Raw genomic sequence first — 14,382 nt, 5'->3', positions numbered from 1 at the left:
TCATTCCTGGTATTGGTCATTTTTATTTTCCTTCTTTGTATCTTGATGAATCTTACTGTATAAAGCTTTATCAGTTTTATCAGTGTTCTCCAAGAACCAACTTTGGACTTTAATTTTCTCCCCTGTATGCTTATTTATTAATTTACTGACTTGTGCTCTTATCTTTATTGTTTCCTTCCTTCTGTGTTCTCTGGTTTCTATTTGGTATGCGTTTTCTAGCTTCTTAAGTTAGGTGTATGTTCAGCCTTCCTTTGTTTAAAATGCGTTTATTTATACCTACGCATTTCCCTCTCAGACCTGCTTTAGTTCCATCTTTTACATTTAAATATGTGTTTTCCATTATCATTGAGTTCTAATTTTTCTAAACTCTTTTTTTAAATTATTTTTTAACTCATAGGCTACAGAAAACTATAGATTAATTTCTAAGCTGAATAGAAAATTAGTAACAAGTTGGATTGTGGCTTAATTCATGGTAATCTGGCTTAATTCATGGTAATCAGAGAGCATACCACATGAATTAAATCCTCTACAATTTGTTGAGACTTGATTTATGACTCAGAATGTGGTCTATTTTAGTAAGTTTCATTTTCATTTGAAGACAATATAATTTCCACAGTTATTGGTTTGTAGGCTACATGTCATTTACATAATTTTGTTGATCATGTTATTTAAATATTCTAAATTTTACTGTTTGTTTTAACTACTTGTTCTATCAGTTACTGACAGACATGTATTTAAGTTTCCAACTATAATTGTGGACTTGTCTATTTCTTCTTTTATTTCTTTCACTGTTTGCTTTATATATTTTAAGGTTATGCTATTAGGGGCATACCCATTTAATGTTTTATTTTCTTATTAAACTGTCCACGTTTAGTAATGTCCCTTGATTTTAAAAAAATCTACTTTTATATTAATGTAGTTATATTAGCTTTCTTTTATTTGATATTTGCAAGATATATTTTCTGTGCTTTTACTTTGAACTTCCCTGTTTTATATTTAATTTGAGTGTTTTACAAGCTCCATTTATTTTTTTTTTTACAAGCTCCATTTAATTGAGATTTGCTTTTTATTTCCAGTCTATTTTTATTTTTACATACAGTATTTTACACTCACATTTAGACTAGTTACTGACAACTTGGAGTTTCAGTCCGTCTTCTATCTCTTTGCTTTCAATTGTCTCAGCTGCTTCATTGCTCCTGCACTCACTTCGTGTTTCTTTTTAAATTGTCAAGTATTTTTATTATTCCAATTTTCCCCTTTCAGATTGTTAGTTATATATTCTACTATTCTTCTTCTGGTTTTCACCCCATATTAACAACATGCATCCTTGTCTCATAGGTGTTAACCTCCAGTTACTATTTTTACTGCTTCCCAGTCAACTCAAGACTTCACAGCATTTTATAAGTACCACAAGGCATGATTACGGTTGTTGTCTGGAAGTCAGTGTTTATTTACAGTTGCCTGTCTGTCTGTCCTGGTGCTCTTCATTCCTCCTTCAATTTTCATGTTTCCATCCAGGATCATTTTCCTCCTGCCTGAAGATCTCCTTTTAGTGTTTCCTTCGGCACAGGCCTCCCAGGAGTGAATTCTCATGAATTTTGATTTTTGATTGCCTGAGATCATCTTAATTTTGCATTTTTTTTTTTTTGCGATACACGGGCCTCTCACTGCTATGGCCTCTCCCGTTGCGGAGCACAGGCTCCGGACGCGCAGGTTCAGCGGCCATGGCTCACGGGCCCAGCCGCTCCGCGGCCTGTGGGACCTTCCCGGACCAGGGCACGAACCCGCGTCCCCTGCATCAGCAGGCGGACTCCCGACCGCTGCGCCACCAGGGAAGCCCTGCCTTCATTTTTGAGGATATTCTTGATAGTATTGAATTTTTTGTTGGCAGTTGTTTTCTTTCCTCACATTAAAGATGTGCATCATTAGTTCTTTTGAAAAAGTCAGCTGCCAGTCTCACCATTATTCCACTGAAGGATGAGTCTTTCTCTGGGTGCTTTGAAGACTTTTTTCTTTGTCTTTGGTTTTTAGCAGTTATACTATCATGGGCTTTAGTGTGGTTTTCTTTGTAATCCTCCTTCTTGGAGTTAGTGGAATTTCTTTAATCTGTTATTGTATTTTATCAATTTCAAAAATTCTTGGCTAGTATCTCTTCAAATATTGCTTCTACTTTATCCTCTCTCCTCTCCTTCTGAAGCTCCATTTTCAAGTATGTTTAACGTTTTCATCATTTCACATATATTTCCTATTTCTTTATATTTTACATTATTTTGTTTCTCTCTATTTTCGTCTAGACATATTCTACTGATCTATTTTCCAACTTATAATACTCTGATTTACAGTGTCTACTCTAATGTTAGACCCAGCTATTTAATTCTTAATTTCAGGGTTATTTTTTAAGTTTTCAATTTTCCATTTGATTTTTACAATTAATTCCATCCTCTAATAAGGTTCTCCATATCTTCACCAATTTTCTTGGCTATATTAATCAGAGTAATTTTACAGTCCATGTCTTAAAATGCCAGTGTCTGGATCTCCTTCTGTTCTCTGTTTATTTTTGTTTTTGTTTTTTCCTTTTTAACTGTATTTGATCACTTGGTACTTTAATTTATTGAAATTACATATAATTAAATTGTAGAGACTTTAGATGATCTCTTACTACAGAGAGGATTTAATTTTTCTAGCAAGATGGGCAGACCAGCCTGAGCCAGGCAGGGACTGAGTTGACTTGAGGCTGTATTTCAGGCTCTGTGAAGGCTGTTTTGTCATTATTCCTACGTCATAGCCTTTTAGGGGTTTCAGATGAAGGCCTGGGAATCTTTCTACTCATCCAACACATGAACACCTTAGGAAATGGAAAAAGGAAAGGAAAACCTCAGTAGATAACTGCGTGCTGAATTTTGGGCTCTCTGTGTTTTCCTTTTCTCCAGAATCATTGCTCCTGGAATCTGTTAACTTGAAAGCCCTTAACTTCCTTTGTTGTCCATTCCATCCAGTGACGATGTTATAAGCTCTGGGCCCCTGTTCTCTAATTGGCTGCTGTGCCCTGAGACATAGGTTAACCAACAGCCCAGGAGACGAGAGGAGGTGGGTGCCCAAAGAGCCTCAGTGCCTCCCTCCTCACCAGCACCCGGTCCTTCAAGTCCTAGCTGCTTCCGCTGCTCTCCAAGTAGATAATTTTTTAAATCACATTGACCCCCTAGTGGGAGGGAAGTCAGATAAGCTTCCCTTCGAAGCCACAGGTGGAAGTCTATTTTAGTATACATTTTTTAATGTTCTTCAAAAATTGTAAACTTTACTTAACCCTAAAGAGTTAATGTTTAACAATGTTGGAAGTGCATCTGTGTGGAACAGCTTGTTTCTCAAAGACTCCAAACAATTAAAAGTCAGAGTTAAAGCAAGTATCCAATTAAGTCTTCTCCAAAGCAGAATTTAAGTGTTGTAAAATAACTATAAACAAAATGTTCTGAGCATTTTTTAGAGAAGCAAAGTATCACATAAAGTTAAGTTCAGAGACAGGTCCTTTGATGTGGGTCTTGCCGGAAATTTGCTGCAAAGATGGGTGGTCTGCACATCTGTGAAGTGGGGGCATGCCACTGCAGGCTCGACTGAGCACGGCTTTGCTTTATACTTTTATGCTGAACTCCTGTTTCTAGGACTCTGATCTAAGGCGCTAAGTCAGAAATAAGGGAAAAGGTTTATGCACAAAAATATTTATCATAATGCAAAGCTGTAAACATCTTAAATATATAATACGGAATAGTTAAATAAATGATTAACTTCCATAGAAAAAGAAGCCTTAAGGTTAAAGCCACACAGGCAGCTATGAAAGTGTGCCTCAAAGCAGTGTTATCTATTTCCTCTCCCTTCCCATCCCCCTCCAATTCCCCTCCAATTCCCTTCTGTCCCCATCCATGCCTCCCCCTCTCCCCCATCACCCTCTCCCCACCATTCTACTCCCCTCTCCCCTCCCACCACCGCCTCCCCCCTCCGCAGAAAGCTGCATTGCACCAGGAACTACATCCACCTGAACCTGTTCCTCTCCTTCATCCTGCGGGCCATCTCAGTGTTGGTCAAGGACGACGTTCTGTACTCCAGCTCAGGGACTCTGCACTGCCCCGACCAGCCGTCCTCCTGGGTAAGGCTGTCCCTATGGGCGGGGTCCTCTCATGGGGGGCGGGTGCCTGTGTGAACTCCAGCCCCACCGACCTCCCTCCCCACCGCCCATCCCTTTACGCCATTCCCACTTGGCATCGGGAAGAAGTCCCAGAGCCGGTGGTCCCCGTCAGGGCGCGGGAGCGGGCCTGAGCTCGGAGCAGGCCCACAGTGGCCAGAGACACAAGGTGGGCACGTGGGCACCGCCCCGTGGGAGGTCACAGCCGGAGTGCTGACCTCAGGCAGAGCCGGCCTCCCAAGAGGCCGCTGCTCTGAAGCAGCAGCGGCAGCTCGAGCCGGATGTTCCTGGCACGGGTGGGCACGCACGACGCCGTTTTCTCCGCACGTGTCCGGGATTCTGAGCAGTAGATGCTTCCCCTGACTGCTGGGTGGAAATCACCTGCGCGGTGAGTGCGTCCCCGCAGCACCTGCTGGGAGCGCAGTGCGTCCGTGACCCACGGGCCCAGCTCTTTGCAAGAGGATGAATCACCTTAACTGTTAGTTTCTGCAGTGCAGGCTTGGCTTGTGGTGGACATCAGTGGGCCTTTAAGGCATAGTTGAGTTTAGTGCGTTTATATTGAGCTCCTCTGAGATCAAGTCCTCCTACCCAGTCTTCCGACACCCAATCGCACCCTCCACCTGGGTTCTACACGTCACCCTAGTCCTGGTCACAGCTCTTCCACACTAGCCGGAATGCTGTTCTCCACCCGCATCCCAAGCGGATGGATTCACGTGCTGGCACCATTGCTCTGGACTGAGCAGATTTGAGTCAATGTCGTTTTCACATAGTAAAGCCTTTATCACACCGAAGAACTTCAGCTGCTTCTTAGGTCTGCAGGTGCAATAAATATCAACATACTCCTGGGATGATCTTGACCAGGAGGCATGTGGACCGAATATAATAAAGAAATTAGCAACAAGATCCTCCACCTGGCAAGTCCCAGCCGCAGGTGGAAGTGCAGCCCCTGGGCTCTCGTCCCTAGATCGAGCCTCCGCTGCACAGCTGGGGGTGCACCCGCAGGCCTGGAGCAGGGGTGCCTGGCTGTCCTCCCGCTGAGGAGCCTTTGGTCCCGTCTCTGTGTCTCAAAGCTCTGCTCGAAGCAGCGCTCCGTACTTAGCTCTTCATTAAAGGACGTAGTGACCCTGACGGACCCACAGACAGCAGGCCCTTGACCTGGAGTGGTGCTCTCAACTTTCTCCTGCTGTGTAGACGGAGGATCTGGCTGAGGGACGGGCAGCAACAGGGACCTGGGTGTCCCTGCCCTGAGTCCCACCTGCCTAGGGGTAAGCTCGGAGGCCCTGAGCTCTGCAGTGAGGCTGAAGCATCTGAACAGGGATGCACCCGGCCCAAAGCTGAATGCTGACCAGCCGCTTGCTGTCCCGGGTGGATCGGGGGGAGGTGGAGAGCCAGAGACAAGGGCTGGAGGCTGGGCTGGGGGTCTGCACATTGCAGAGGGTCCTGGGCCCACTGAGCTGCCATGTAGGCCCACAGCCCGGGCCAGAATGGCAGAGGGGGCAGGAGAAGGGGAAGTGAGAAGAGCCCATCAACACACACGGGTGCAGAAGTGCACACACACGCAGAACACATGCACACAGAGGTGCACGGGCACGCGGAAACACACAGGCATGCGGACGCTCGCACAGAGACACAGGTGCACAGACCCAGGCACACACACACCCTTCAGACTCTGTCCCATCACGAGTCTGGCTCCGTCCCTGGAAAAGCCCTCAGGGGCTTTGCATGGTGCTGGGGGAGCCCATGTCCTCGAGTGTGGAGCAGCTGTGGACACAGGACGAGTGAAACTGCACACGTGGACATCACCACGGCCATCGCCTCTGCCGCTCACTGCGCACTGAGGGCTCCAGGCGTGAGACCCACAGAGGCACCAAGGCCCATATCCCCAGCCCTGCAGCTGTCATCTTCACGTGTTTAAACAAAACATCCTGTTGGCTTGCTCTTAGCCAGCACCTACAGATGCTGTAAGTCTCCCCAGCACTCTAGGGAAATGCCATCTGGCCCCGTAGAGCCTGAGAGGACACGTATTTCCAGGTGTGACACCTGATTTTGCCTTTGACAACCCTCGTGGTAGGTGCTGTTTTCTCGTCCTTTTCAAGGAGTTGGGCCTCAAAGAAGCCAGTGTCTTTATTGGATCAAAACGTGGACTGGGAGACAGAACCCCTGCCTCCGTCCCCACCTAGGCCAGCCCGCACATGTGTGGGCGCCTCGTTCTCTGCACTTGTTGGTCTGGGTTTGATCTAAACCTGTGGAAACCGTGCTCCAGTCTAGAGAAAATGAGCGCCCAGAGGGCCACCTGAAGCCGACCGTCAGGACCCCCACGGACAGTGGAGATCGGCCCCCTGGACATCTGGCCGTGTGCAGTGACGGAGGCTCTGAGACAGGGGAAGGGGCTGGCTGAGACCCTGCTGGGGTCTGTGCGGGGCGCTGTCCCGGCCGCATGGCCATCGGCCTCTCCACACCAAAGAAGACGAGGTCAGCCGTCAGCCCGTCAACCCCCAAAACCTCCTGTCCTCAGAGTGTGTTGATGGTGGATGAGCAACAGGAAAGAAATGCAGACATGGCGTTTTAAACATTTTATCAAGAAAATGGAATTGGAATCATCTTAAACACGCTGTGTCCTCTTTCCTCCTCCAACAGGATATCCTGGAAATCCTCTGAGTCTAGCGGTGTCTCAGGGTCTGCTTTGAATCTACCGTGCAGGTGTGACGTAATCTGCACGACCGTCCCACCAATACCAGGCACACCCTGTTTTTGTATCTTCTGTCCCCACAAGCGTCAGTGTACGTGTATCTCCGTGCACCAGTGCTCTCACCTCGGTCAGGTGGGTCCGGAGAGAGACTGGAGGGACCAAAGGGCACATGTGTTTACATTGCAACAGATAAGCTTCCAGAGGCAGAGATGCCACAGGTGCTACGGGTGCAGGACGTGCCCTCCTGAGCGGCCAGCAGGGCGCACCACAGGTTCCCTCCACCCGTGGGTGTGGAGCTCTTCCCTCCTCGACACCCAGCACGCGCCTCTGTCACGTCCCAACGAGGTCTTGGGTCGCCTCTCCTGTCTCCACAGCAGTGTTGTCACGTGCGTCTTTCCACTTACGGCGGCCCAGCCCCGATGTCCAGTGGGCCGCCTCCACATGCAGACCCCCTCCCCGCCCTCAGCATCAGTAAACCGTAACCACCCTAGAAAGAGACGGAACCACACTCCACTTAGGCAAGAGAGACCTGGTGTGAGGTAAGGGGCTGGAGCATCCTGGAGAGGATGGAGCCGCTGTGAGTCAAAGCGCCTCATGACCCCGGGGAGCCAGCTTGAGAGGCTGCCGTGCATTGCCTGCAACTCTGTCCACCCCATACACGTGTATGAGTGTGTCCACATATATGGAAGTACATCCACCCATCCATCCACATACACATATTAGGGGAGGCGGCTGCAAAGATATAGAAGAAGAATAGAAGTAAAAGTACTGTTCTTTTTTTCAGCTCACTTATATAAGCTTAGTGATTTAAAGCCTCAATTTCATGTTTGCTCATGACGTGGAAATACCTGATAATGTTTACTTATATGAAGGTCTGAGAGATTAAAAATGCATTTACTTTATGTAATACATAATTTTTCCCTTTCAAAACTCCTGGGGAAATAATTTATTTGGTGGGTTTCTCTTGTTTATTCCTTTATTTTTCCATCTCTTGTTAAGAGTGCACAGTGAGGAAGAACAGAGGAGAAAAAGTGGAAGTGAGTGGAGGGTAAGGATGCAGCGAGGAGAGGGGGATGCAGGGAGGAGAGGGGGATGCAGGGAGGAGAGGGGATGCAGGGAGGAGAGGGGATGCAGGGAGGAGAGGAGGATGCAGGAGGAGAGGGGGATGCAGGGTGGATGAGGATGCAGGGAGGAGATGGGGATGCAGGGAGGAGGGGGGATGCAGGGAAGAGAGGAGGATGCAGGGAGGAGAGGGGGATGCAGGAGGAGAGGGGGATGCAGGGAGGAGGGGGGATGCAGGGAGGAGGGGGGTCGGGAGGAAGGAGAGGGGTGTCGGGAGGAAGGAGAGGGAGGTCAGCCAAGCGTGCCAGGCCCCACGTGGTCACTCTCAAAGTTACATGTCACCCTCAGGGACACTGTGTGCTTCTGCCTGGGCCCCAGGCTACCCTCCAGCGAGTTCCAGGGCCTCACCTGAACAGGCACACACCTCCAGGCGGTACCTCTGTGTTGGGTGTCCACGTGCCTCGTGCAGCATGGGCTCGCGTTGGGACCAGGAGCCGGCTGCCTGCCCCGAAAGTCCTCATCCAAACGCAGTGTGCTCTCTCTCACTCTGTCTGTGGCATCCAGGTGGGCTGCAAGCTGAGCCTGGTCTTCTTCCAGTACTGCATCATGGCCAACTTCTACTGGCTCCTGGTGGAGGGGCTGTACCTCCACACCCTCCTGGTGGCCATCTTCTCCCACAGCCGGCACTTTGTGGCCTATCTCCTGATTGGATGGGGTAAGGACTCCCCCCGACAGTCCACTGCCACCCCCAAACCCCCCAGGTTCCTGATTGCTGTCCTCTCTGACCTATAAATGCAGGTGCTTTCAGCTCAGAAAAATGCTGTGCCGCCCCTGTAGGAAGAGCTTTTCTAGAGCCAACAGCTTAGTATTTCTGGGAGCCAGGACCTGATTTAAAACTGCTCTGACTCTCATTCCTGGGGCAAACCCTGATGGTGGGCAAGTCAGAAGGAAGAGGCCTGGGAGGAGAAGAAGCAGGGAGACCATCCATCACGAGGTCCCACTAACGTGCCCATCAGCAGGGCTGTGTGTCAGCTGCGGGACCCCCACCTTCACAGCGAGGGACTCCCCTTCAGGTCTTTGCCAAGTCTGAACACAGCCTCCCCAGCACGTTGACACCGACACCCAGAAACACAGAGATGTGTTTCAGGACCGTGAAGCCTTCAGACACATACTCAGTTATCGTCACTGCTTAGTAAGGCATGAGCACAAGCCTGTATGTATTTATGAAGAGTTTCCACTTGATCTTTTCATCGGAAGGCCCTTGTCCTTGACCATCAGGCTAATGAAAGCTCCCACGTGTGCCCCTGCTGGGCCGGTCCAAGTAACCAGCACGGGGTTGTGGTCACCAGGTGTCTTTCTGCAGGCATCCCCACCGTCTGCACAGGTGCGTGGACTGCGGCCAGGCTTTCACTAGAAGACACAGGGTGAGTGCTATGCCTGTAAAGAGAGATCAAGCAGCACTGAGGTCCTGGCATCACTGGTCTCGGGAAACCAGAGAGAAGCTTCGTATCTGGTCAAAGGCAGCCTTTGGACACGGATGGGGAGGACGTTGAACTGCATGGGGAGGAACATGGGTTGGAGTGCTTGGAGAAGAGCCAAGGGACAGGTGGGGCTGAGCTGGGCCTGGCAGCGGAGCTCAGGTTGGGGTCAACCAGGCAGAGACGGAGCAGCCAGCGCAGCGAGGAGGCCGGGTTGAGAGGCCAGCTGGGGCGCAGCTCTCTGAGGTAGCGCGGCTGGACCAGGGCCCAGAGCACTTCTGCTTCGTGTGCAGTGAGCCAGACCGTGGCCCAGACCCAAGCACCAAGAGCTCCCACCGCCGGCGCTGTGCCCCATGCAGGACCCAGGGTCTACCAGTTGTCCGCTACCAGTAACAAACCACCCAAAGCTGGGGGTTCACGTAGTCCCGGTTAATTTGGTGTGTTTCTGTCCCTGGAACTTGGGGCAGTTCTCCTGGCCTCAGCCTGGCTCACTCACACGCCACAGGCACCTGCAGGGGCAGCCAGGGCCATGGGGGTCTAGGCAACGTACGCTGGGTTCCAAGGACTCCACATCCTGCCGTCAACCAGCTAGGACCCAGGACGAGGGTGGGTCTCTGCCCCTGCTGGGAAGGGGTGTGGGTAGCAGAGTGAGCTGGAGGCATTTTACAAGCCGCCCACCCCAGCTTCCTGCTGGAGAGAGCGCGTGGCAGTCAGGCGGGACCACCTAAGGAGCCGCGTGAGTGAGAGGGTTCATGGTGGGGGGCGCTTTGTTTCGCAAGCCCCCGGGGAAAGGGTGAGTCTGCAGCGTGCTTACCCTCCTGTGCTCGGTTTGCAGATGGAATTGGTGGTGACGTGATTTTCCTTCTCTCTTTCCAACAGTTGCTGGGATACCAATGACCACAGTGTTCCCTGGTGGGTTATACGAGCACCAATTTTAATTTCTATTATAGTAAGTCATTTCTGTATTGAAACGTGAGTTGCCTGCCGGGTTGCACCCTTGGGCAGAGAGCGAGCCCACTGTCTGGTAGTAACTATAAAGGGCCCGTTCTACTAGGTCTTCTGAGACAAGTACCCTGAGGCTGAGCTCTTGCATGGTGGGCTTGGCCCACCTTCAGGATGAATTCTCAGTGAAGCGGAGGGCGAGAAAGAGACAGTCCTCCAGGGGAACCTCGGGGTGGGGTGGGGGTCAGGGTCAGGTCCCCCAGGTGTGCAGCCTTAGAGCAGAACTGGATTTCCACCTGCGGATTTCACGTCTCAAAATTAATTTTCTCAACTCAGCTGCCGCGCCCTGGGGTCGGAACGTATGTGATGCAGCAGAGAGACGCTGTCTGGCTCTGACTCAGGGGGGTGGGGCAGGGAAGAGCAGAACTAGGGGGCAGGGCCCTGGTGCTTCTGAAACAGTGGGGCCTGGAGCCCCGTTTAGGGCGGGGCTGAGCCACACACATCCCGGCCACACCACCTCCCTTGCAGGGGGACTTCACACACAAACGTGTCGTCTCTTTTTCGTGCAGGTCAATTTCATCCTTTTTGTTAGTATTATACGAATTTTAATGCAGAAGTTGACATCCCCAGATGTCGGCGGCAATGACCAGTCACAGTACAAGTGAGTATTTGTTTAGATCCAGCTCTGAGCCACCCTCACCAACCTCAGGCAGCCTGGAAACTTTGAGTATATATGTGGAGAGCAGAAAAACTGGGGTGCAAGGACCCTGCAAATGACCCCAGCTTTTCTCCTTTAGTTGCAGGAGTGTGCTCTTGGCCACTTTACAGGGACCCCCGGAGATGGACTGTCTTGTCCAAAGGCCAGCGTTGCCATGGCAATTTTTCAAGTCATGTTCCTCTTCTTCATTCCAGCGTGGATGTCCTCTAGATAGCAGCTTATTGAAGTGTTCTGCCTGCTCTCCTGTTTTGTAATCTGACTTTTCTCTCCTTGGCCACACGTTGTATTTTATATTTAGTTCTTTCTTCCGCATCAGACCACAGGGTCCAGGGGACACCTCATGTCGCACCTTGTACTTAATAATAACTCAAGGGCTGTTTGTTGCCTGGATGATAACATGAACATGGCTGTCATCATCTCCCTCATGGGGAAGAGAAGTTAAGTAAATCACTCACCATCATCCAGCTAATTAATAAGGCTCTGAGAACTCTGTAAAGGAACTTGAGGGTCATATAAATTTCTATCAAGAATTTATAAAGAAAAGATAAAGCCCACAACTCGAGTATAAAATAAAGCTAGTTTAGTGTGGAGTGGTTGGTCCAGCTGATAGGAGCCTTGGGTACAGGCAGATTGGGGTTGGAATTGCAGCTGCAGAAGCTGCGTGACCCTGGGTGGGTTACCTGACTGCCCCTGCAGGGTGGGCCCCCCCCCTCAGCTGTCTCCTTCCCTCCCCTCCTTTAGACAGCAGGGTGGACCTGGGGAGACAGGTGGCATCCCCTGTGGTCAGCAGCCCAGTGCTGGGTTATGTACCAGCTGGAGGCCTGGGAGAGGTAACTGCACTGCTCTGCCTCGGTTTCCTCACCTGTGAAGTGGAAATAATAATAATACTTGTCACAAGGTTATAAGGACTGATAGAGTTAATATTCAAAAGACATTTAGTGGCTGGCACCAGTAAAGTGTTGCGATAGAGTTTGGTAAACATATACATATAACTGTGCCCTGAGGTGTGACAGTCTCTGCCCAGCCCACATTAGAGGTCAGGCCTTAGAGATAGGATTCCACGTCAGACCACAAAGGATAAAGTGGTTTCAGCCAAACCTTCCAAGTAGCATTTTTACTGCTCAGGTGAGAAGCCGGGCTGGTTCCTGGACTCACCCCATGCCTGCAGCTCAGGCTGCCCTTCAAACTGAACTTTCAGTTTCTGCACGTCTTATTCAGGGCCACGCTGACCTTCCCTTTGGGCTCTTTGGGAGTGTTCCTAAGTGGATCTTAGAGATGGATGCTTTTATTTTGGAAACAAAATAAAGCGGGGATGATAGAATCTGTTCTTCTTCCAGGATAACAAAAAGGCAGAGCACATCTTTTCTGTGTATCTGTCTCGTAACAGTAGTGGCAGATCTCCAGGCACAGCGCCCCAGGGGTCCAGCTTCTAAATCCCTTTTCTAGAGACTAGCACAACAGCAAATTCCAGATGGATCAATAGTGAGAATCCAGGCAGGTTCTCTCTAACATTTAACTAAAGGGCAGCTCCCTGCAGAATCCCAGCCTTCACTCACTGGGCTGGCAGAGACCCGAGGTAGTGAAGGCAGCAAGTGCACCGTGGGTGTTGCAAAGTCAAATGTTCAAAGCTGCACGTGGCGGCAGCCGGGTGGTCAGTGAGGCCTTCCCTGCCCGCCAAGGTCCGGGGCATGCTCACACCTGGTGCAGAGCGGCTGGGATTCAGAGTTTGTGCAGATTGCCCAGTACAGAGGAAATCTTGTTGTAAGTGCCACAGTGCCTCAAAAATACGTAAAGCAAAGGGTGACTTTTTTCCAAGTGTGGGCTGGGGTCCACCAAGCAGAGGAGATGCGGGAGGAGCACGGAGGTGCCTCCCGCCTCGGTTCCCACAGCTCAGAGTTGCCAGGATGAGGCGGGTTGTTGGAGCAGCTGCTGGTTGCTGGGGTCACCCAGGGGCCTAGACATGCACACGTACCACCTGGGGGCCCAGGCCCCTGCATTCCTGACCAGCCCCCCAGTGATCCCAAAGCTCCTGATCCTTAGAACATGCTGGGCTTGCTACACCACATGTGGCCAGGTTGAGTCACCTGGGAAGATGCTGGGCCACCTGCAGAGACCTGATGATTCTCATGTACAGCCATGAGAGTCAGAAGTGGCTTATAGAAGTGGTCCTCAAAGTGGGGTTCCAGGCAGCAGCCTCAGCATCTCTGGGCACCTGATAGAAGAATTCTCAGGTCTGCGTTTTAACATGACCTCCAGGTCGCTCTGGTGCAGGTGGGGCCTGAGAGCCCTGACTTAAAGAATGTGACCTGTACCTGCTCGGGGGAGTGGGAGGGGCTTCGAAGGCGGGGGGTGGGGGAGGATTGAGGTCAGGTATTTTATTTTCAACACCAATGCAGTGAGAAGAAAATCTGCTCTTTGATTAGGGAGGGTAAGAGCTCTTTGATAGGCAGAGAAATTAGATCTGGTCCAGGTTCCCCGATTCCTCAGACTCTGTGCGATCCAGAGCAGGGTCGCCTGCCAGGACCTATAAACAGCCGTCTGTGGGAACACTTTCTGTCACGCTTGTGCTCAGGGGGCCACCCCTGCTGCGTCTGCTCTTTTGATCTGAAAGTAAAACTCGCCCCCATCCTCCAAAGGCTGGGGATGGGTCTCGGCTATTAAAGCCAGTGGCACACGGGGCCGTCAGACCCGCTCAAAGCAATGTCATCCTTGGCAAACTCGTCAGGATTTCTTGGAAGAGCTTTGCTGCTTTATGAGGCAAAGTGGTGGCCTTCATCGCGTTTGCACACTCAGTCCATACGGGGTGGGGTGGTGTCAAAGCTAGGGGGCCCCTGGGCTGGCCAGCAGGCGGCCGTCGGGTCACCTCGGGAGCTCGGGCCCCCCCCTGTGGTGCAGGAGGCTCACCAAGTCCACCCTGCTGCTCATCCCTCTCTTTGGAGTCCACTACATGCTGTTCGCCGTGTTTCCCATCGGCATCTCCTCCAAGTACCAGATACTCTTCGAACTGTGCATCGGATCCTTCCAGGTGCGTGAGAAGGGGCTGGGCGTCCCGGGGAGGGGAGGGTGTGAGTGAGCTCTGACCCACCCCCCTTCTCGCTTGCTTGCAGGGCCTGGTGGTGGCAGTCCTCTACTGCTTTCTGAACAGTGAAGTAAGTCCTCTGACCTCCTCGGGAAGCACAGGTTCTCGGCTTGTGAGGGAGTCCCTGAAACCCCTGGGGAGGGCCCGCCCTGCTGTGGTGGTCAGTGCCGTTGCCCGGCGCCCGCGGCGCTCGGCTCCGTCTTCCCGCACACCTCGACCGCCCCCGCCGACCCGCAGCGT

At 51.0% G+C, this 14,382-nt stretch overlaps 1 protein-coding gene across 1 annotated transcript in view; it reads left to right on the top strand.

The window, feature by feature from the left end:
- The window catches only part of VIPR2 (vasoactive intestinal peptide receptor 2), an 88,073-nt gene that overhangs the window by 72,061 nt on the left and 1,630 nt on the right, over nt 1–14,382 (top strand). Inside the window, exons 8-14 of the mRNA XM_024753179.1 lie at nt 3,997–4,138; nt 8,490–8,640; nt 9,289–9,349; nt 10,283–10,352; nt 10,915–11,006; nt 13,959–14,088; nt 14,171–14,212. Of these exons, the coding sequence (XP_024608947.1) occupies nt 3,997–4,138; nt 8,490–8,640; nt 9,289–9,349; nt 10,283–10,352; nt 10,915–11,006; nt 13,959–14,088; nt 14,171–14,212 (688 nt within the window). The remainder of the gene's footprint in view (nt 1–3,996; nt 4,139–8,489; nt 8,641–9,288; nt 9,350–10,282; nt 10,353–10,914; nt 11,007–13,958; nt 14,089–14,170; nt 14,213–14,382) is intronic.

This window comes from Neophocaena asiaeorientalis, unplaced genomic scaffold (genome assembly GCF_003031525.2).
Source record: "Neophocaena asiaeorientalis asiaeorientalis breed wild unplaced genomic scaffold, Neophocaena_asiaeorientalis_V1.1 scaffold576, whole genome shotgun sequence".
NCBI lineage: Eukaryota > Metazoa > Chordata > Mammalia > Artiodactyla > Phocoenidae > Neophocaena > Neophocaena asiaeorientalis.
This window is presented reverse-complemented; position numbering and strand designations above follow the sequence as displayed.